A 24,888-nucleotide genomic window follows, 5' to 3' on the forward strand; every position below is an offset into this window, starting at 1 on the left:
ATGTACCTTATTAATCTGTAAGTAGGACAGTGCACTTGTAATGTTCATTGAATATGTGAAACTTACATGTAGGTATTGTAACATCTGAATATATTTATTCCTTTAGTAAATTCCTTATAGAAATTTAAGCAGATTGTGTAATACGTACAGGTTCAGTTGAGAATATTATTACATACTAGTGTTTGTGCATGCATGTGTGTGAAGTTGATAAGAGTACCTGTCCTTGAGGAAAATTGTATTGTTCAGTTATTTTCTCCTATGTTGTGCAACTTTTATTATTTTTCAGAGTCAATGTTGCTTCATTGCTGATGATTGCATTAATTGAAAAGATGGAATATGTTACAGAGTGAGTATAATACTTTGTAGACTTTTTTTACTGTTTAATGTCTTATATTAAATATATTATACATACTTGAAACTGTCAAAAATTACATGCTAGTTTTCAAGTAGAAGAGACATGTATTAATAGTTTTAGCTGACTGACCTTTATTTTGGTACTCAATGAAAGTTGGTTTCTCAAAATGTTAATCACATATTTCTCTTTTACCTTATGGAAGTTTTATCCACTTTTTATGTTATTATTCTTAATTTCAGCTGCTTTTGACTGATAAATAAAGTTGGATAATGTTGTGTTCTTAATTATTTTAATATTGTTATTAATTCATGAACCATAGATTTACTTCTTTGTTGTTTGTAATATACAAACTATAGCTATACAACATATATAGCTATACTATAGCTCAAATTATTTTATGTTTTAGGGTTCTGAAATATCTGTTGATGCAATTGATTGAGAGGTCAGTTAACACCAAACATCCTCAGTTGATGTTACGAAGGTAAGTCTTAGGGATTTCTAATTTTTCATATTCACATGCTTGTTAGATGAGGAAAGGTAATCAAAGTGACAGAGCATTAAGTAAATGAAAATCAGTTTTCTTTAATATACATTTCTTAGCACTCAGATATCACTTTGTAATACAGCTCTGTAATATTATTTATTCATTCATGTAATATTCAGAATATTTTAAGAAATCGAAGAAATTTGTAACTAAAGTTTTGTGCCTCTAATTATATTTCCACATTATTTATTTTTCACTAGATTGGAGGTCTGATCTGTTTTTTTTTGTAAGTTTTGAGCACAATATCAATAAAAGACAAAATAAGAGTCTAAGACTTATTTTATGCATTAACAAAAGTACTTGATAAAACCAGTTTCTTTTTCAACATGTTACAGAACTGAATCATTAGTAGAAAAGATGTTGACTAATTGGATGGCACTCAACATGTATGATTATTTAAAGGTAAGAGGTCTGTTAGTTTTGTTCTTTTTAATTGTAATAAAATCATCATTAAATTTGTTGTTTTGCACATTTTTAAAAGTTCTAAACATTCAAATTTGAAAAAGTTAAAACAAGTTAATTTTGAAAAATAAAATGCAGCCAGTTGATTGTCTTACTAGATTGCTGTTAACAATGAAAGCCCTTAACTCTGGAAATAATGCTATCTGGTAGTTTAGAGTATAAAATACTTTTTTGAACAATTTATGTAAAAATTTGTAACATCATTACAACTCTTTAAAATAACATTTGTTATGAACTTCATTCTTTATTCAGTTACAAATTAAGAATCAATTGAACTTGTACATAAAAACACTTTACGTAGTCTATGTGTATGTGCACTCAGTGGTGACAGAATCAAGGGGCAGGAGGCTAGACCTCCACCGTGAAAATGTGGGTGCATAGTATGTTTATCCCCATCAACTCTGAGCCTTAAGGTTTATAAGAGATAGATATTTCACAGATTATTGCCTTGAATGCATTTTCTTTCTCATGCTAATGATTTTAAGGTGCTATGATTTATAAATTCTTATTAAAAAGAGAAATTATGTTTTGACACCCTTCAAATGAGTTTTTCTATTTAGTGTAGATGTGTATTTACTGAGCATTATAAGTGCAAAACGACAGAAGATGATCTTGTTCCTTATAATAATATGTACAAAAACTAAAGTTAACTATAAGCTTTAGAAAAAGTTACATAGTACTGTTACATAAAAATTAATTATTAATTCAACAGATGGGTCAACATTTTTTAGTACATGGAGGATTGCATAATGTAACAACTGCGTTACTATAATAAATGTTCATCTATTTAGAATTTTAATACAAAATTACACAATGGGGTGTCTGTACTCTGTACACTGCTTTGAATTGAACTCTGGAATTTAGTATTGTAAATATGTAAATTTATCTTTTATCCACAGAGAAATATTAATAAATGAAACTTAATAGAAGTTAAATATCAGTATTTCTGAGAGAAAGAAGATTGTACTGGAATCCAGGTTCTTTCTCCCTCTTACCAATTAAAAAAAAAAAAGCTTCTGCTCTACTTATGTACTTCTGCCTAGAAATTGTTCATAAATTATGCATTACCATTTCCATAAACAATTTCATCTGCTCTGAGTTATGGTTAGATTTAAAATAGAAAGTGATAAGCATAATGAAAATATAGTGGTGTAATTGCTTGTTTATGTGCGTCTTGAGTGATGGCATGCTCAGGATATGGACTTCAATTAGGATATTATGACGCATTTGTGAAATATCAATTTTAATGCCACATATAGTGAAAATACTATAATATATGCATATTTTAGAATATTATACATGTTTTATGCTTTTAAAATATTTAGATTCTAACAAATTTGATAATTACAATATTATGGAATTATAAAATATAGAGATAGATGTCTGCTGAAGAAATACACTAATGTTGCCTTAAAAATGCTACACCTCAACATACTGAGAGTTACATATAAAAACATTCTTTTTACATGACAATAGTCACAAAGAAGTGACAGTTTAAATTTAATTTTGTGAAATACCACTTTTTTGTGCAGGATCGAGCAGGAAGAGCACTGTTTCTTTTATTCTGTGCTGTAAAGTACCAAGTTGAGAAAGGCCCTGTTGATGCCATTACCCATGATGCCAGATACTCTCTTTCTGAAGAGCGCTTACTACGTGAACAAGTAGAGTATTTTACAGTGGTGAGTAGTAAATTTATATTCTAGCCTTTTGGTTAAAGAATCTCAGTATGGTGTTTATTTTTCAACAAAGCTTCATAAATATAGTAAAAAATAATAATATTATTATTGTTATTATCATCGTTATCATTGTTATTTTATTTTATTTTTTATTTGTTATAGTAGTTTTCATATTTCTCTCTTGCAAGCTTACATTTGGTGTGGTGAAATTAATTATATTTATGCTCCATGTCTGTGAATTTTTCTTGTTATTATTACCTTTGAAGTTAGCTGTAGTAGTATTTCATTAATTTATCACTTGATACTTTTTGGTTTTATACCTCAGTTATATTTGTTTTACACAAGTTTTCTGTTGTGAGTGGATACCTGTCTCTCTCTCTGAATTTTAATTTACATTTATCTAAAATGTAGTATATATAATTTGTCAAATAATAGTTTTATTTGTGTTTATCTAACAAAGTACCAAAATATATTCATTATTTAACTTAAGTGTTCCCCACTTCTTTCTACCACTGCAATTTCATATATTGTGTATATGTAGATAATACTCCTTGTTCCTGATATACAAAAATATTGGTAATTATTTAATCACTAGTTTTATTATTTTAAAATAATTTTTATAAGTTTGTGTAACAGATTTGAATAAATATATCTTATTTTTATTTATCTTTTGCCCTTGATCCTTTACCTGTTTATGAGCAGATCATTCACATTGTGCAAGAGAATCAAGAAGAGAAACTACAACTACGAGTCAATGACTGTGATACTATTAGCCAAGTAAAATTTAAAGTTTTAGATGCTTTGTATAAAAATACACCGTTTTCACTACGTCCCTCAGTACATGACGTTGACTTAGGTAAGTAAATATAAGTAAAATGGAATTAAACTGATGTGTGTAGAAAAGTTATAAATGTATCTAACTGTTAAAATTGGGTGTGATATCTAAAATAATTCTTAAAACATAAATTAATTATTTTCTTATGGGTTTTCAGTGATATAATTTCAATTTCAAGTTAATATTCATATTAAAATAGAAAATTTTATTTGAATATTAAAAATTTATTTACAGTAGAACTTACATTTTGTTGCGGTTTCTTTAATCTTAACGCTGTACTAACTCAGTTCATTTTACTTATTATATAACCACCAAAAAAAATTTAATTTTAAATTATCTTTTTTTCCATCCTGGAATGACTGTAGGTCATTACAGAAAATTCCAAGCCTCAAGTTATTAAGAGTTTACATCTGTTTTTATTGCTTTATTTACCAAAAATGCATTATAAAACTATAGAGACCCAGCAGCAAATATTGCAAATAATATTTAAAGCAAATAGTGAATTAGGTATATACCTTTCTGAGACATGTTTCATTTTGTTTTCTCATTCAACATAATAAGTTTCAAATTTTTACATTTTAATTACTTTTATAACAGTAAGTTAAAATATGTATAAGAAACGAATTTGGTACTTGTGTGTGTTGTGTTTTTATCCAAGGCGTAGTGGCTTGTAGAATGGCTCTGTGTTTTTCATGTACAAACCTTTTGTATTTTGACCACACCCAAGGACTCGTAGTTTAATATACTCTAAACCTGCCTGAAAGAATTTCAATTTGAGGGTAGGCTGGCTACTAGAGATTCTGATGAATAATAAAATGGAATTGATATACATGCATCACATGCTTGGTGTTACTGGTGCACAAAAATGTAGTTAATAAAAAGAAAAAAAAGGTTTCATAGAATAATTTACTCTAATCCTGTCTAAAAGAATTTCAAGTGCCACAGTTATTGATAATTTTCTGTTCTAATGATGATTCCCTCTTGTAAAGATCTGAAGTGTAGATAAAAGTTAACCCTAATTTTAGCTAGGGTTGTTGTTACTATAACTATGATAGTTTAGTTAGTCTTCAAACTGAAATGTAAGTTTCATTAATATAATTCTTATCATTTTTAAGGTGAACTATCTGTTAGTAATTTTGAATCTTTAGGCTTAATACTTCAAAAGCTTTTATAAGAACAAGCTAACATTATACACAATTCACTAAGTTGAAATATTCTACATATTAGTTATAATGTAATATCAATGTCAGAGAGAATTGGTGATATTTTTCGAAAGACAATATGTTTAAGTGGACATTTCAGAAAAACCATGAAGTACAGATAGAAAATTAGTTTACATATTCACTTTTAAAATTAAGAAATAAAATCGTAGTATTATATATTTGTAGACTGTTTTGATGTCATGATTATTTACATACATTGATGATAAAGTAGTTTAATAAATTTTGAATTTAGCTCTGAAAAGTTACTGTGACAGTTACACTTTTTCCAACTAGTAGCTTATAATGCCAGGCTGTAACCCCAAGTTAAACCACATATGCTACTAAAAATGCTCTTTATTTTCTATGAGGGTATAACTGATGATAAATCTTTCTGTTTGATTAAGAACATGTATGCAGGTGCTGCTAATTGGGTGCCTTCCTGCTGGTTAGCAGTTATGACAAGTTTGTTCTTTCATAAAAGATTGAGAAGAATATTTATTATTTAGAACAAAATAAACTGGTGAATATTTCTTATAATTAATTCTACCTGAGGGCAAAAAATAAGGATATTGGTTTGTAGTAATTGTTTCGACAGCTTGATTTAAATGGTTTTATATATGTGAACCATATAGTTCTGAATACACCAGAATGGAGATCTGGAAAAGGTGGCCAACTGATCCTTGCAGATGAGGACTTGACCACTAAAACAGTCAGTGGCTGGAAAAGGATTAACACACTCCGACATTATGGGGTGACAGAGTCCGCTGTGATGAGCCTAGTCAGCAGACAAAATGATAGTCTTAGTTCGAACTGTAAGGGTTAGTCAGAGGTTTTATTTTCTGTTGTATTTCATCCTAGTTTGTACTCTACACAAAGCAAAGAAAACTTTTAATTTACAAATAGAATCCTAATACAAAATCTTTCACACATTTTATAACTTATTGTTTTCTGAACAGTAGTATAAAGTTGCATATATGTTTATTGAATTATAGTAATAAATCAGATGTTATGAGACTCTGTACCAAAAAAACGGGTGTTATCATAAAAACAACAAGCAAACCTTTGAAAGTAGACAATGTCATTCCTAGCAAACTCACTTTGTAGGAGGAAAATCTAGTGTATTTCCTTCTCTGTGATTACAGTAACTCTCTGTGGGACACAGTAAATTTGTGCTGTGTATTTTGCCCCTGTAGAATAGTTAATATAACAACCAAATTGTATAGTTTTGCTTGTTTTGAGACTCTGGAAGAAATTTTCATGTCTTGCAAGAGAGCTGATTTTTGTTATTAAGCACAAAGCTACACAATGGGCTATCTGTGCTCTGTCCACCATGGGTTTCCATACATGATTTCTAGCAGTATAAGTCAACAGACATAGCACTGTGACACTGGAAGGCTCGAAGTGAGACAGGTATAAAATAGTAGCATAAAAGTAGTGTTCTTTTTATCGCTATAAAATCTTAAGTTGAATACTTTTTAATCTCATTAAATATGTGAATGATTCCAGAAGAATTAATCTTGATTAACTAGGATCCTATGAGGCATCAAATCTAAATTATTCTTTATGTGTATTTGTTTACTGTGGTCAACAAACGTAAATCATTACTTGTTCCAGTATTTCCATACACAAACACACACAAAAACTGAATGACATTGCATAACTTTGTTGTTTTTTTTTGTATCAATGCAGGCACTGGAAGCACATCACTGAACTCTACATCACCAATTATTTCAAATTCTGATGTAGAACAAGGCATACGATACTGGCACTTAGTAAAGCCCATTGATGACCATCAAGGGAGTCAAAAAGACCACTGTCACAAAGCTATTCCTGAAATATTCCTCACAAGACTGCTGTCTACTAAGGTATGAATTTAAAAAATAATTGTATTTACAATCTTACTGGTTTCAATTGAGCAATAGAAATAATTCATTTACTTGCCTATTCAAATTTTTTAAGAAACTAAGAATTTAATTGGGGTCTTTTTTGTGCAAGAAACAAATAATGTCTAGTTATCTTCAGTTGTGAATTAGTATTTTGCAATATTATAAATCTATTAAATGTTTAGTATAAAGTACCTGAAATCTAAGAACATTAATCATTAATATGTTTATATATATACATGTAACTTCCCATATTTTTCGTATTAAGTATAACTGGAAGGAAAATAATGAATGCATAAAACATTTATATAAACATTAAATAGTAAAACAGTATCTCAAGCAAATATTATTATACTTTTGTACTGAATTACCTGCACAGCTTATATTAATGTAAAATGTAATAATTTTCACTTGGCAGTGTTTTCAAATCCTTAAAATGTTATATTTAAGGGCACAGTCCAGTCTTTTGTTGATGACTTCCTGACCACAGTGTTAACTGTAACGGATGATATCCCACCAGCAGTCAAATGGTTATTTGACATTCTGGATGAAGGAGGAACTAAGCATGGTATCACAGATCCTGAAGTTGTGCATTCTTGGAAAAGTAATAGGTATATGCTTCCTTTTTAAGTAATTGCTACATTTTAGACTAACAGATGAATAGCAAAAGTGTCATTTGTTACTGAAAGCTCTGTGGATGTGATATCTTGTCTATTGCTGTGGTATTTTCACCCACAAAGCTACACATAAACAGTGTCAAAATTAAAACATAAAAGTATTATTCTTTGCTATCAATATTAAATCATAAGTTGAATGCTCTCCAACATTATTGAATATCTGAATAACTCCAGAAAACTGAATCTTGATAAACTTATTTACTTGTGTTTAAATTATCCTTGTATGAAGTTTCTAGGTTAGCTATACTTGTCAGTTATAAATAGACCTTTTCAATTTACTGGTTAATTTCAAATTTATGCTTTTTGTAGTCTTCCTCTAAGATTTTGGGTAAACCTTGTGAAGAATCCTGACTTTGTATTAGATGTGTACAAAACTCCACTTTTGGATTCCTGTTTGTCTGTGGTAGCCCAGACTCTTATGGATGCATGCTCCACAACAGATCATAGACTTGGGAAGGTAGTCTTGTATTTTTGTAACCATTAGCACTATAATATCCTAGTTATTAAACATTTAAAGTTATAACAAATTTTAGCAAAGGTTTCATGTGCTAAGTGCAATTTACAGTAATTTCAGTATGGTTTGATAATAACTCTGCAATGTTATTGTTTTGAAATTAATTTGTAAGCAACACAATAGTTAAATATAACTGGGTGAAAAAGTGTTTGATATTTGAGGTAAAATATGTTGTCTATTAATTATGATGATATAAAAAATAAATAAAATGTACTATTAGACAAATTTAAGTAAGAATATATCATTCAGTATCACGAAAATAATGTTACTTTATAATGCAATATTTACTTTGTCTGACTTTTTTTTTCCTATTTTTTAGGATTCCCCTTCTAACAAACTCCTGTTTGCTCGAGACATCCCAGCTTACAAGAAAGTGGTGATGAAATATTACCAAGATATTGTTTCATTACCAGCAATAACAGACCAGGAAATAAGTGCAACAATGCAAACTTTGTCTTTAGTAAGGATTTGAACACCTTCTGTACCATAAACAACACAATCTTTCCTGCTTCACACATCATTTTATCTTTTACACTATTATATAAAGTAGGTAATGTAAAATAAGAGAAATTATAAAATCATAAGCTACATTATTTTGGAAATTTATTTTGGGATATAATTTGTTGTATTATAAATTAATACTGCATTAATATTACAACTGATGGTTTCTTTTCTTTAAGAAATTAACAGTACGATAAAACTTTACATTTCTCATTGGTATATTATGAATTTCAAGGAAATATACAAAGGTATGTTGGTTTCAAGAAGGGAAGCACTAGAGAATAAATAGTAAAAATATGTTAGTGTTTAATTTTGTGTAATCCATGCTGTTTTATGGTCAAATTGATATTCATAATTTTTCTATAGGCTCACTCAGGAGAATTCTATACTTTGGCTGCTCTTAAAGAGCTTTATGTTTATGCTGCAAAGTATAGTGAAGAGGTAAGAAGAAAGTATAAGATATTATATGTTTTTGCTAAAAGATGAGTAGATTAATATCATGTATTCTATTAAAAATCCATTTACCTTAATGTCAAACTCTAAAGAAACTGAACATGTTTTAAAGACATTAAAAATATGCTTATGGTACAAATCCCATGTTTTTCCTTTTTATTGCTTCAACATGATGCCCTTTATTTCTTTTATAGTTTCTTGAAGCTCTTGAAGCTGATCCTTGTTGTCAACAAACTCATTTGGCCCACAAACTGGAGACAGTTGCATGCACTTTGGAGGGTGAAGAAACTTCTGTTTGTTAAAGAGCTTTTTAATAAATAGTGCCAAAAATATTCAGTGTTATCAAACCAGGAGAAAAATATCAATCATGGTTTACAACCATGTATACTTTACTCTTTAAAAGGGTAAAGGTCAAGAATTGGAAATGAGGAAAGAAACTCAAAAGTAAGTCATTTACCACAAAAGTAAGACTGAGTGCTTAGAAAGTTTGACTATACTGAGGAGGCATTTTGTGGTCATCATTGCTAGCTATGCAAACTGAGGAAAACTTGGTTTATCTGTATGATAAGAATGTTCTGAAATCGTATAAAATGTCATCATTCCAGTAACTTTGCAGAAGTTCAAGCCAAAGATGCGATCAACATACAGGTGTTGTAGGAGATTATATGGTCAATTTGTAAACTTGTGTTATGATGTGTATAAAGAAAACTGTTTAGGATATGTTAGTGCCTGTACAAAAAATAAACAGGGTTTTAAAAAAAATGTACATAATTACCAACATCAAACTGATTGTTGGATGAAGAATTGTAATTTGTTTTTTAACTTTGCATACCCATTTGTGTTAGTACAGTGAATATCTGTTTAATTCTTCAACATCACAGCAAATGTGGTTATACTGTTTTATCTTGCAAGTCAGAATTGGTGCTTGTAGAATGTAGATTTTGCAACGTTTGGTTATGGGGCCTACACATTAACTTTGTACAGACTAGATATGAGTATGAACAAGCCAACCACCACTGCTACTGTTGCCTAGACTGTGATATTGTGAACTGTAGTGTATTTATGTAGTATGAGAATTGTGTAAATTACCTTTAAGTTAAATGTCCTACCTTTTACTTGCATGATTTTTGCTAAAAACGTTAAGTTGTGAAGAAAGCATACATGTGGCAATATAAAAGTTATTTTGCTTTCAAATTAAATAACTCCTTGTGCTGAATACAATATTTTGAATATTAAGTGGAAAATAACATTATAGTGAATCCCCTAAACTTACACAAAAATAATGTAAATCATTGTTTTAGAGATTAAAATTTCTACCACCAAGAAACTGATGGTTTTTTAAGTGCAGAGAAATAAACATTACTCCAAAATACCAACCAACGTTTGGACTAAATATAGAACTGGACATGTGGCAGAAGCATATAGTTTGTGTGTTTAGTATTTATTAGGTAATCAAAGATGTACTATGAATACTAATTACTTTTTGAACTGGAAGTTTTCAGTATAATCCTATTAAGACCTAGAAGAGAAATGTGTTTCTTCTTCACACCAAGTATTTTTGATATACCATCATCCTGTACCAGTTCAGGAATTTAATAAAGTGTTGATAAAAACACGTTTATTCTATGGATTTGGATCTTGTCATCTGTTAATGCATGAGATGTAGAAGTTAAGATTTGGAATAGAAATAAGCCTAATCACTCGATAGTGTGGATTAGTCTTTATAAAGTAAAAAGGAAGAGAAAGTCTACTACAATCTTTTTAAAGATTATTTTTTATTTATTCTTTTCCTTTCCTTCTTATGAAATTCTTTTATCATAAACTACCACATTGAGAATTTTGCCACAGTATTAGAATATTACAGATAATTTATACATAGTCTGGGTATGTACTACAAGTTAAATGTACTTGTGAAGAGACTATATTTTTCAGAATCACACAAGAGTTTTAACACTTAACAAATATATGTACATCAAGTAACAAGCTAGAGAACCAAACCCATTTGAAGGTTGTTGTTTTTTCAATAAAATCACTTAGCAAATATCCTCTGTTAAACAAATAGCCATTTTAAAAAGAACAAGTTAAGAATCATACCCTGTTTATATTTGGCAATTACCTTCGCTGCTATGAGCGATATGCAATAAAGAAATTTAAAAAGTAACAACACAGGGTAGGAATAAGCATAGTGCAACTAGGGCCAACTGTATCCTAATAAAAACAAAAGTGAGATTTGGAAGAAGAAAAAGTTAAGGCAGGCTCAGTCTGGTCTTGACTATGCTGCGAGATGTTCCTCTTCTGAGTGGTGGGCTTGCTGTGCATAGCTAGTTGGCAAGTTGCTGTATATGAATTATAATATACAGCATCTGTTAAAGTAAGGTTTTTTGGATCATCATCAGGCAACAAGCCAGACCCCTACACGAATATTAAACTACACTTCAACACAATTGTTTTCCTACAGGATTGGATAGAACATAAAAATAATGAACTTTTATCTTCAATTCTCTAGCTCAGGACAAACACAAAAGGTATTAATGGAGTCTTTATATAGAGTTTATTATATTCAAAGATTAAAGCAAATTTTCCACACTTCTGTCTTCACAGTACTAATACTGACATTTGTGACACAAACAGTACCTGGCCAACTTCAAGACCAATGACTAAATGCATGGAGTTTGTGTATCTTAATACATGTTAAAACAGTACCAAGCCATGCTATCATTTTATGCGGTATACTTCTCTTCCAAGGAACTAGTGCACTATGCATGTGTAATTTAGCCAACATAATTTAGTGCTACAAGATAATCCTTCTATGTTGAAGCTTTTGAGCAATGCTGATAAAACAAAAAAAGCTGTAGTTGAGTAAGATGCCAACTATTTCAAGGAATGGACATTTTGTGAAAGGGCCTGAAAATGTCAGTACTTTGCTGACTTAGGAAGGTAGCTAAGAAAGAGGTAAAGCATTACTTTGAAGCACGCTACTAAACTGGCAAGTTGAGAATTTATCACACTCTCTTAAAAGCTACATGTTGGTAGAAACAGACACAGCTTAAAGTGCAGAAAGCTGGAAACATGAAAGTACTTTCTTTTTTCAGCAGATGTATGCTTCCTCTCCACCTAGTGTACAAGCTACTGTCTCGAGCTTTGAAACAAGGTCATACTTCTGGCAGCTAGAATCTGTTTGGAGTGCCTCAAAAACCTGGAAGTTGAAATAGAAACGTCAACACAAATTTTGTTAAGAAGGATAGTAGGGCTGTACAAAAACCAAAACCTTTTTGTAACATAGTAACTTCACTGTTATCTCGGTACTACTGCTATAGTCAAATGCTTAGTTCATATATTACATGATAACTATCTCCAAAAACCAATTTTCAAGCAGTTTTATGCCCTGGTTTTAGTTTTTGAGAGATTATGTGTGTGTGCACAAACAATTGTTATCTTAATTGAAAAATAAGAGCCTTTACACAAATTTAGCAATATACATTTTGAAGACTTAGTTACTTTTAAGACATACTGGATAAATATTCTTAAGTAAAAATAAACAAAAAACACAAACCAGGTTGGTGTTGCAAGTTAATCAGAAAGTTCCTATTGATGTCAGAACTATGTATACCTTGCTTAAACACTTTAAACAACAACAGAAAAAACTTAACTAAGGAAATGAGCAAGCTAGGAATATTACAAATGATTATAACTTATTTTCAAATGATATTCCAAAGAATAAGTAATACAGTACAAATTATCAATTATTAACTAAAACTGTCATATGGAGTATAGTTGTATGATAGTGACACTGGCTTAATAAAAGTTTTATAGTTTAAAGAGTAGTTCTGGTGATATATATAATTAACTGAACGTCACAATTGCATTCTGAAAGGAATAGAAATCTCAACATATTAAACTTTTTTTTGTGAATTGCCATTATGAAGAACATCTCACCTGATCACTATACTTCATAATATATCCATAGAGTTCTTTCAGGGAATTTATAGCTTCTATCTCCCCTTGGTGTGCCTGCATAACAAAAATATTTCCTGGTGCTCTGTATGTTCTCATTAATATAAAAACAATTGTAAAATACATTTTTACAAAATAAATTTAAAACTAAGTCTTTTAAATAATCTTTCAGGCAACAATGCCAACTTACATTAATAGTGTTGTTTACTATTGTTTTTTCATTTATGATTAAATTTTTATAGTACTATATGAGGTGGTTTTGGAAAACTATGATCTTACGATTGAAAGATTTTTCATGGCTGTTTTCATTTCTGGACCAGAAACTGTAGGGAGCAAGGAAATATCATGGTACAATTTTCCCACCATCCGTCTATAAGTTGGAATGTCACGAGCGAAAAGTAATTTATTTGAAGGAGAATCCTGGGGAGTAAAAATGATAATTTAGTAATATTGATTAAATCTATGAAATTAGAGAGAAAGTTATGTTTTTGACATGAAAGAGAACCACCACAAAATGATAAAATATGTTTTATATTTCAAAGATTAGTTCATTTTTAGAAACAGTATAAATGTGTGTAATGATTCAACATTTCTAGTTTATGTATTGCAATCTTTATTCATAATTTATACATATTATTACAAATATGTAAACAATTTTTGAAAAACTATTAGTATATCTGTAGGTGTTTTAGAATTTGTAATAATCAGTAATGTCGAGGAAACCCATTTTTAGAGAAATATATATGCAAAAACGGCTCGTTTGGGTTGAGAAAATATTTTATGTAGAAGAGCGAACAACGTTTCGACCTTCTTGGTCATCGTCAGGTTCACAAAGAAAGAAAGAGGTAACTGACCGGAAGCTGACCACATGTTTGGAAGGGGTTTGTAACCGAGTGTCGGAATGTAGAGGGCGGTGTTAGATGTTTGAATATATAATTTTATTTTATTTTATTTAATATAGGTATAAAGGTATTCCTTTATATTGGTTTATTTTGGGTTTAAGTTGTTGTATAAGTAAGGCTTCTTTAATTTTGCATTTGTTTATGTTTGTTTCTTTATTTAGTATTTGAGTGTTTTCTATGGTTATGTTGTGTTTATTTGACTTGCAGTGTTTGAAAACGTGTGAAGGTGACTTTTTATGTTCTTTGAATCTGGTTTCCATTTTTCTACTTGTTTCTCCAATATAGAAGTTGTGGCAGTTATCACATTGTATTTTATAAATAATGTTGGTGGTGTGTTAGTCAAATGTAGTTTTTACACAGTATAGACCTCAGTTTTGTGCCTGGTTTTTGAATAAATTTGGTATTAACTGGAATGTCATATTTTGTTACTAGTTTTTGCCAAATGTTGGTTATTTGTCTGCTGATGTCGGAATATATGGTATGCAGCAGTATATGGTTTCGTGATTTTTTAATTTGTGAGATATATTTACTTTTGTTGGTTGATTTTGCTTTCTGTCTAGGTGTGTGCGTATAATATTTTCTACAGTTTGTGGAGGAAACTTACTGATGTTGATGAAGTATTGTTTTATTTTGTCTAATTCATTGTTAATTTTATCTGGTGAGTATAGTTTTATGGTTATGTTTATTTAGTTTCTTAGTATGTACATTCTGACACTCAGGTACACAACCCCTTCCAAACATGTAGTCAGCTTCCGGTCAGTTACCTCTTTCTTTTTTTGTGAACCTGACGATGACCGAAGAAGAGGTCGAAACGTTGTTCGCTCTTCTACATAAAATATTTTCTCAACCCAAACGAGCCGTTTTTGCATATAGAATTTGTAATGTTACCAAAATTCATGTTCACAAGGATTTTATCAAACACTCGTAATTTTAAAAACATATTTGCAACCATTTGATAAAGGATTGCACATCTCTCCTTTGTTTAAAATTTTACTTTTTTTCACCAGAATAAGTTTATTTTAAAGTTACTGATACTTCAGTTCATAATTTTTAGATTTAATCTTTAATGCAAAATTATCTACAAAGGCTTTATATATTTCAAACATAAACAAATGTTTTTATGAGAGGTTAATAATATTTTCAATCAAAAAACAGTTGTGATAGAAATAAGCTATTTCTTAATATCAAGGAAATTCTTACTTTGCCAAGACGATGTTGTGTTGTTGAACAAGCATCCATGAAGGTCTGAGCAATCACAGATAGAGATGAATCTACTGTGGGTGTTTTCTCAATGTCAAAAATGAAATCTGGGTTCTTCATGATGTTTACCCAGAACCTAAGTGGAAAACTGTTACTTTTCCAAGCATGTACTACTTCAGGGTCAGATATTCCATGCTTGGCTGCAGCATCATCTAACAAATCAAACAACCACTTGACAGCTTCTGGTAAAAGCTCATTAGCTGTCAAAATAGTGGAGAAAAAATCATCCACAAACTGCTGCACTGTTCCCTAAGTAAAAACATTCGTTTTGATTATGCAATTTCTAACTATTTAAAACTCAATTTTATCACAGATTTATAAATGGATAGAAAAAACATAAAGTACTTTGAAAAATAGAAGATATTACTGTGGATATAATATTAACATTTAATAAATGTAGGCCAAGAGAAATAAGATTTTTACTTAGGGAAATAAATCACCTAAAAATGCTTTAAGATAAGTAAAGCTTTCAGTTTAGGCTATCCCCTTAATTCTTTCTGAAACCAAGATAAAATTCAGATCGCAAAAAGATTTCTGCATAATTAGGTAAATCTCTTTCTCCATGAAATTCTTTTTAATCCTACTGCATCATAATTTTTATAGTCTTTTCTTTTGATTGATACTAAATTGTGCAAGTATGCTAGTTAGTTGTATAGACACATAGCTGCAATGCAAACTTTAACCACTTATTCTCATGTATTTCTAGCACTTGGTTATTCTAAGCTTACCAACATTCAAAACAGTGCTCTTATTTTGCTAAAACCAGGAAAACAAATTATTCTTGTATGCTACAAAAGAATAAGCCTGAGTACATTAAAGAAATCATAGTTAGTCTTCTAATTACTCCGAAAGAAAAACTAAAACAGCTCTAATCAAGTAAATTATTATAAACTCAGCTACACACTTTTTATTTTATTATGCTTGAGACATAATGGAGCAGTTTGAAGTCATGCATTGGAATTGAAAAGAAAAATTGATCTATACCTTTGTAGACAGAAGCCTGGTAAGAAATATTTCTGGGATTGCCTTGTGACAATGATCTTTCTGTTGCTGTTCTGAAAGAGGCTCATCTGCAGGCTTTACCAAGTGCCAGTAACGAAACCCAGGAATCTTTTCATGACCTCTTGGAGAATTGGGTGTCATGATACCATCACTATGATCTATGACATAAAAGAAAGTTTGAATAAATTTTAACATAGAAATTGTCTAGTTTTATAAATACATTTTAGTATAAATTTAAGTTAATCCTGCAAAATATATAAAATTAGATAATAAACAGTCTAAATTTGCCACTAGTTTCTAATTTACATCTTCAAGAAATATTAAAAACATTTATAATCATAAGCAATATTATTACTAACAACTGGCACTTAAATAAGTACCAAGATGCTGCTAACTTAGTTAAACCACAGGAAGTTATGAATAAAACTACATTTCTTGGAAATGAATTTAAACATCCACCAAAATTCATTTGGTAATGCAGAAGTATACTATAAAATATTTTCTATAATGTCACAGGTGAACTATCTATTTTCTTTTAATTGTTATTTAAAGATATTCATAATTCTTATAGATTGTTTTATACTAATTTGTAGTAAATCTCTTGAATTTCTTGTCACAGTAATTTAAAACATACTTGATGGTTCCTGACAGGTTTGTTTCTTCTTAGGCACTAAACTCATTACTGCAGCTTCCTTGATTCCATAGTGGTCCAAAGTGTTGATGCGCTTCCAACCGTTGAGCATTTTGGTTGTTAAATCTTCATCAGCCAAAATCAGATGACCTCCTCTACCATGACGCCATTCTGTGAATATTAAATTTTATAATGTTACTGTCATGTTAACATAATTTTGTTTAAACTTTCATTGTTGTGATAGAAGGAAAATCAATATACAAAAGTATCAGCAAGTAATTTTTTTAGTTAAAATATTTTCAAGCATATATACTCACTTAGATGGCACTTTTCAAGGGGCAAAATTTTTCACTGTTAATTGTATTTTAATTTTAAAAGTTAATTTTTTAAGTTTGAATTTCGAGAGCAACCTTAATAAAAGTTTTCTGATCAAAGGATTTAATTTGTTTTTTCACTTTACATTATAAGTGACTAATCAAACTTTATTCTTGAAATTCAGGTCTTCATAAGCCTGAAAAAGTAACTTTTTCTAAAAAGCTATTTTAGAATTTAAAAGTCTAGAGTGAAAGAAATATTGAAACAACCCAACAAAAGTGCAAGCTCCTTTCTAGCTACATAAGTAAATGCTACAGCAACTTTATTTAAACTTTGAATAAATAATTGCTCACTCCAAGTCAACTGCCAGCTGCCACAGAGCCAAGCATTGAATACAGGACCACAGTCCATGTATGGAACAGGCACAGCGGTGATAGTGCCAGAGCAGATAGACTTAGCTACAATGTCGGCGAGCTCATTTCCGCAAATACCAATGTGGCCCTGTATCCAGAAAAACTGGATAGAAGTAGATGTTAAAGAGAAATGGGCCAGTCGGTTTTGAATATCGGCAAAAAGAGGGTGTGAACTAACGTGAAGTGATTCCAGGGCCAGTAGAGAACAAAGCGAGTCACTATAAATAGTGCAGTTTGAGTACTGCTTAACTTCTATATGATCCAAGGCAAGAGAAATGGTGTACAGTTCATCAGTGAACACAGAAGTTGTAGAGGGGATTCTGCACCCAACCACTAAACCACAACAAACCATGGCAGAGCCCACACAGTCACCTGATTTCAAACCATTTGTATAAATAGGAATGGAAGGATGGTTCAAACTATGTTCAGCAAATAACAGACAGTATTTCCAATTGGGAGTGTCTGCTTTTCTCAGATGACTTAAAGACAGGTCACATTTGAGGACTGTAAGAAGCCATGGTGGAATGGGCTGACCAGTGGATACAGCAATATTATCCAAGGACAGACCCAATTCATGCAACTGTGTCTGGACACCAAGGCCAAAAGGAGCAATGGCAGATTGTCTGTTTTGAAAAAGTACGGCCTACCGAGGAAAGAAAACAACCCCAGGCTGGATGCTTTAGTAAGGAATGAAGTTTTGAAGCATATAGTAAAGACAGTTGCAAATGGGGACGTGTGGAAAGCCCCAGTGCTGAGCCAAAGTCATTGATGATGAGAGGTCCAGCATCTTAAAATCTGAGGTTCTGGCAGAGCCATAGACCAGTGATCCATAGTCAAGTTTTGATCGAATAAAAGCATAATATATCTTTAGTATAGAACATCAATCTGCTCCCCAAGTGGTGGAAGAGAGAACACAGAGCATGTTCAGTGCTCTTTCACATTTAACGGGTAGCTGCTTGACATGTGGTATAAAGGTCAGCCTACAGTCTCAGGGACCACAGACAGCATAACTTCACCAATACAGAGTTCAGGATCAGGGTGAATACCCTGTTGGCAGCAAAGGTGCATGCAAACAGTTTTAGAGAGAGAAAAGTTAAAGCCATTTGCTGTGATCAACTTAAGTAAATGATTAAGGGCAGTCTGTAGCTGCCATTCAATATACCTCATGTTTGGACGACTGACACAAGATGTAAAAAGTCATTGACATAGAGCCTGTTTGCAACAGTGAGAGGGAGTTGTTCAGTGATGGCATTAATCTTTATACTGAAAAGTGTGACACTCAAAACACAGCCCTGAGGGACTCCAAGTTCCTGTAGGAAAGAATGGGAAAGTGTCAAACCCACAGGAATTTGGAAACTCTTGTCCATTAAAATTTTTTAATAAAAATGGGCAAATGGCCATGTAACCAATATGCCATACCTCCATGTTGTATCATAAGCCTTCTCAATGTCAAAGAATATTGATACAAGATGTTGTTTGAGAAAGGCTTCTTTGATTGACATTTCAAGTTGAATCAGATAGTCCACAGTGGAGTGCTGTTGTCGGAACCCACACTGGGTGGGCAAGAGCAGGTTGTTTGATTCGAGGAACCAAACAAGACAAGCATTAACCATCATCTCTAAGGTCTTACAGAGACAGCTCGACAAAGCAATTGGATGGTAGTTTGAAGGAATCTTGGGCTCTCTCCCAGGCTTAGAAAAAGGTAGGACAATAGCCTGGTGTCAGGCATCAGGAAAACATTCTCCTGCCAGATATGGTTAAAAACAATCAGAAGAATAGCAAGAGAAGCGGGAGATACATGGTGCAGCATTTCATAGTGTACATCATCAGATCCAACTGATGTACTGTCAGACTGATGAAGGGCCAATTTGAATTTCACCAGTGTAAATGGACAATCAGCTTGAAAGGAAAGAGGTGATCACTCTACCTGAGCTTGATGGCTAAGAAGGTGGAGGAAGAAGCAGAAGTGCTAGATAACCAGCTAAAGCTTTCACCTAGAGTATCGACAATGCTCTGTGTATCAGCTACTTCTTGGCCATCAGAGAAAAAGATCGAGAGAGGTACAGGATTATATTGCCCACCGACCTTTTGAATCTTGTCCCATATGACTTTGGAACTGGTGAGAGAAGATATGCCAGTTGTGAACTTAATCCTAGATTCCTTCTGACTTTGACGTCTTTCCCACCGAGCATGTGCACGGGCCTGCTGGAAAGCATTGCAGTTCGAAAGTGTGGGATATCTACAGAAAGTATCCTTGGCCTCTTTTTGAGCCTTCCGTGCCATGTGGCAGGCAGGGCAGGATTCCACCACAGATGAAGATATTATGGAAAACGTGTTGAGATTTTAGGAATACATTGAGCAGCTGCTTGTATAATACAGTCAGTTACTGCTACCACACTCATCTACTGATGGCTTACAGATGCAGACAGGATCAAGTTCTGCAAGAGCAGTAAAAGAAGGCCAGTTTGTGTGATCCAGCTTCCACCGGGGCACACAAGTTGGGTGGCATCAACCACAGCCCGTCTCTCTCAAAATTAAAGGAAAATGATCACTGACTCATGGATTATTGTCAACCCTCCATAAAAAGTGGATGAATAGTGAAGGGGAGCAAATTGAGAGATCAATAACAGTAAAGGACTGACTAGTTACATGAAAATAAGTGGAAGAACCAGTACTAAAAAGAGAAAGGTTGTGATAAGAGAGCATACACACTACAGAGTAACCCCTCCTATCAATATCAGCACTTCCCCAGAGGGATGATGTACATTAAAGTGCCCCAGGATTAAAAGGGGAGATGGCAACTTTTCAATAAGAACATCAAGGTCTGATTGATCATAGGTCTCTCCAGGTGACAGGTAGAGAGAACAAACAGTGATGGTATGACCCATGGAAACACAGATGGCTATGGCCTCCAAGGGTGTGTCAAGTGGCAAAGACAGGGTGGACACATGCTGATCAATCAACAGTGCAACACCTCCAATGCACTCGTCCATCACACAGCCTGCCATTTCTGTACAAAGAAAACTGTCGAAAGGTGGCTGTATCGGCAGATTTCAGAAACGTTTCCTGTAAGAAAAGACGTACAAGATGGTGGAAGCAATCAGTGTTTTAATGTCATCCAGATTAGAACATAAACTTTGACAGTTCCACTGTATCAAGGTAGCCATTTTTATTTATGTGTAGGCAAATTGGGTGGAGAACCCTTCTGTTTACAACCACATCTTTTTTCTTTACTGTCTTTATTTGAGGGAGGTCTATCTACTTCCATGGATCATGAGGACATGAATGAATGAATGATCATTATGGATCTTGGAGTGGGAGAAGATTTATCCAAGGAAATGCCTGTACCAAGAAACAAAGGAAGTGGATCTTGGGATTTGTTGGAATGTATGTAAGGGACAGAGATGGGTGTTGAAATTGATTCATCAACTTTTTTAACAATGGAGGTCAAAAGACTTTTCATTTGTTTCGAGAATGATTCTTTTGGAGGCACAGAGAGATCCATCTGCACTCCCACTGTAGTGGTGGAACGAAGTGCAGCAGCATGCATCCGAGATGAAGTGGTGGACAGCAACTTTGGAGCCTCAGGATAAGTAATGTTATAAAGCATTTCCAAATGCTGCACCTCTTTTTTCTTCCAACCATTTAGGGCAAGAACGAAAGTAGAACGGGTGAGAGCCATTGCATTTGATGCAATGAGAGTCTATTTCACACTCATAGGCATCATGGTCCTTGCCACTGTAACAAGCACACATCAAGGAATCACAACATGATGTCTTTGAGTGACCAAACCACTGACGCTGGAAACATCAGAGAGGATTTGGAATACATGACTCTATCCTGCAATCAAGATAACCTGCCTTGATGATGGCAAGTGGATGTGGTGATGTGAATGTCAGAACAAGGATATTGGTTGACATCGTAATTCCATTTTTGCGAGTGGAGATACGCCTCACTGCAGAAACTCCTTGAATGGAGAAACAAGCCAGAACCTCTGACTTGGGGATGTTCTTCAAATCCCTCTCAACAATAAATCATTGTGATGAATATAAAGTAGCATGAGGTGTAACCTCAATAGATATATCCCCAACTGCCTTTGAATGCAAGAGGAGTTCACTGTGTTGAGATGTGGATGTTTCCACCAATATATCACAAGATCAAAGCTTTTTTATTGACTTTGGAGAGCTGGCAAGTCCCTCTGCTCTCTTCTGAATGAAAAAGGTAGACATTTTCCCTAAAGGTTTGTCTGAAAGAGAATGTAGGATAAGAAAATGAGGTACAACAGGTGTTATAGATGTTGAAGATTGCTGCTCAGAATCTTCAAGACATGGTCAATTTACCTATGGACTGTTTTTCACTATTTTATTTAAGTTTTTATTTGGAGGGTCCATAATAAAAAAAAAGGAATATTTCGATGTGCACTGACCCCACCCACCATAGAGCCATATGAGGAGATGCACTACAGTGTCAAACAAGGACAATGCAGCAATGCCAGGATTTCATGAGTACTATTACCAAACACCAGCACCAGGTACAATGTCCTTAACACCTGTTGAGAACATCCACCACTGGTACTTGGTTGATCCTAGCCCAAGTGAACCAGCCGACTGACCCACAGGGGGCCACCCCAAGGCTGCCCGTCTACAGGAATTCGAGGCCAAAGTGGCATGAACCACTCTACTACCAGGATCATCTCCTCCCCTTCACAGGCTGCCATGCACAGCAAACATGTGGGTGGATGTGTAAGTCCCAGAGGAGGTAAACAGAAAGAACAGAACCTTCCCTGGGAGGTGCCCTCACCACATACAGGAATCCATACCCATGGGCCACTCTTTTGTAAATAAATACGTTAGAAAAAGAAGTATGGTTATAACTGTACTATTAAATTTACAAAAATAATTAATAGTTAAATTAAAATGAAAAAGACTGTTAACAGCAGGAAAAAAGTAAATACAAGATATTTTCTGATCATTTCCCCTAGGGATAAGAATTATATATCTCTTTTAAACTAATTCTTTTAGATAGTTTAATATTTGTCCTACCATTACCAATATTAGAAAGCTTTCCTTTAATTCAGGTAAGATAACAATGGCATTGCAGAACAAAAGATCTTGCTTCAGTAATTCAAAGTAGAGATACTGGAGTAAATAAAGAGAATGATAAAATTACGAATTTCACCAATTTATAGTACCTCTCAATTTGGTTGAGGATGTGGATCTGGAAACAAGGATGACCTCATTTTCAAAATCAACAGTGAATAGAACTGCAAATGCAACTAGAAACCAGATTCACTTTTACTTATTCAGAATGAATGAGACAATGAGTTAAGTATTGGATACGAATAAATCATCTTTTGTGATGTGAAAAGCTAGTCCAACCTCATGCAAAATGGAATAAGTACTGAGCTTGTTAGACATGCCAGGCCCAGCAGCTTTACATTATCAGGATGGACCATTCCCTCTTGACAGTGAAAAATTGATACTTTCTACAAAACTGGTTCTACAAGAAACTGAAAAATACTAAAAAGGTGTTTAAGTCCTGTTTGTTGTTTTCTGTCTTAAAAGAAGACTTTCTGTTAGAAGATCTTTAATACTTTAAATAGTTTCTTTAGAAAGGGAGGATTCAGTGGTTGGTACAAATTAAACTCTCACATTGGAGAATTAGAAAACAGCTCTGCTAATACTTGTGCCTTCAATCAATGAAAGGATTTCTCTATCTGACTTGAAAAAAGAGCAGTAGAAGACAAATAATTTCAAATAGCAAAACCGATAAAACTATGAAACTGAGTTTATGTTCCTGGCAAAACAAAACTTTCCACTCAGGATAATAGAGTACAGCAGATGTTACCAACTTGGGGAATTTTCTTGAATTGGTGAAACTTTTGGAGAAGTACAATCCAGTTATTTAGGACCTCTTAACAAAATTTCAACTGCTAACAACCGACATCTCATTCATTGACTTCATTCTTTTTGAGGGAAAGACTGCAGAAGCAATAAAGAGTCAAATAATCAATAATTTCGAAAAAGATGGCTTGAAACTACACAGCTATTATGGTCAGGGGTATGATAACACATTACAATGGCTGGAGGGCATTGTGGAGTCTAACAGTAAAACTGATGAGCAATCCTAATGTTGTTTCCTGTTTCATGCAACAACCACAGTTTAAACCTAGATGATGTGCATGCTGCAGGAAAATTACCCAAAGCTGCAATATTTTGAGTAGTGAAAAAATCTATATATTCTTTGGTTTCTATTTACAGATGGAACATACTTAAACACATCACAAATAGTCTTGAGCAAACCTCTGATAAAGAGTGATGTCATTACTGCCAACAAGTCCAACATAAGGGATTGATCGATGTGCTTGACCAACTCTGTGAATGAGTTTCTGATAATATGGATCCCAAAGATGGTGCTGAAACTATTCTTAACGATATTATATCATACAGTTTCACTGCATATCTGAAGGAATTCGATGATATTTAGAAGAATCTACAAGAACATAGGTTGGACCAATGTGCAGCAGATATGAATGCTCATTCATCATTTTTAGTGAAGGGATGGACAGCAGACTCAAACTAAAGCCATTATGTTCTGCAGTGAACATCTCAACTGAGCATTAATTAAGTAGCAAGTGAAAAATGGTAGAATAAATGTCAAATGATCACAGTCTAATCTGCAAGAAAACATCAGAAGAGAGCAACTGTAGATTATATACAGTAAAACTGATAGAGAATCACAAAATATGAATGATTTAAACCATTGCTTTAGATTTCTTAAGTTGCAGTATCTCTTGAATGTTGAAAACAATCATAAATACAACAAAATTCATTCAACCAACTACAAGGAAAGAGATCTAATAACTCCAGTACCATACCAAAAGGCTTTAAGAAAAACATAGGGAGTGATAAAGCAGCTTGGGACATACTGGATTTGTTGAAGTGGGCCTATACGAAATATTTATTGTGCTTTACACATTCCTCACAATATGCATGCATTTGTAAGCAAAATGCAAGTGAAGCTTTTCAAACTGAAATTCATCAAAACTTATCTAAGATCTGGGCAACCATGAGTCAGCCTCAGTAACTTGGCTATCCTTCCCATCAAACAGAAAGTTGTAGGAAAAAAAATCAACAATGTTAATGTAATTCATGATTTTGCTACACTGAAAGCAAGGAAGGTACATATATTTAATACGTATTCGAGATGATGTTGACTAATATTTGTAAAATCAGTGTATGATGTAGTTTGCATCACTTGCAGATTGTCCATTAAATAATTTATTACAAAACATGAAATACATAACTAA

The 24,888-nt window shown here is 32.8% G+C and overlaps 1 protein-coding gene and 1 pseudogene across 9 annotated transcripts in view; one reads left to right on the forward strand and one right to left on the reverse strand.

Annotated features, from left to right (window-relative positions):
* Positions 1–10,429, forward strand: part of LOC143239880 (plexin-B-like) — a 225,267-nt pseudogene extending 214,838 nt beyond the window's left edge. The window contains exons 26-37 of the transcript XR_013021422.1: positions 287–346; positions 762–836; positions 1,235–1,301; positions 2,894–3,040; positions 3,740–3,893; positions 5,707–5,892; positions 6,764–6,939; positions 7,408–7,568; positions 7,944–8,091; positions 8,468–8,608; positions 9,016–9,090; positions 9,297–10,429. The product of XR_013021422.1 is annotated as a plexin-B-like (transcript). The remainder of the gene's footprint in view (positions 1–286; positions 347–761; positions 837–1,234; positions 1,302–2,893; positions 3,041–3,739; positions 3,894–5,706; positions 5,893–6,763; positions 6,940–7,407; positions 7,569–7,943; positions 8,092–8,467; positions 8,609–9,015; positions 9,091–9,296) is intronic.
* A 431-nt stretch (positions 10,430–10,860) lies between these two features.
* Positions 10,861–24,888, reverse strand: part of LOC143239881 (plexin-B-like) — a 172,414-nt gene continuing 158,386 nt past the window's right edge. For all 8 annotated transcript variants that reach the window (XM_076481492.1, XM_076481495.1, XM_076481491.1 and 5 more), the window contains 6 exons: positions 16,855–17,022; positions 16,203–16,378; positions 15,159–15,467; positions 13,336–13,476; positions 13,039–13,113; positions 10,861–12,298 (listed from right to left, as the gene is read on the reverse strand). In XM_076481492.1, coding sequence (XP_076337607.1) covers positions 12,191–12,298; positions 13,039–13,113; positions 13,336–13,476; positions 15,159–15,467; positions 16,203–16,378; positions 16,855–17,022 — 977 coding nt within the window. In that variant the 3' untranslated portion in view covers positions 10,861–12,190. The remainder of the gene's footprint in view (positions 12,299–13,038; positions 13,114–13,335; positions 13,477–15,158; positions 15,468–16,202; positions 16,379–16,854; positions 17,023–24,888) is intronic.

Source organism: Tachypleus tridentatus, chromosome 13 (assembly GCF_004210375.1).
Source record: "Tachypleus tridentatus isolate NWPU-2018 chromosome 13, ASM421037v1, whole genome shotgun sequence".
NCBI lineage: Eukaryota > Metazoa > Arthropoda > Merostomata > Xiphosura > Limulidae > Tachypleus > Tachypleus tridentatus.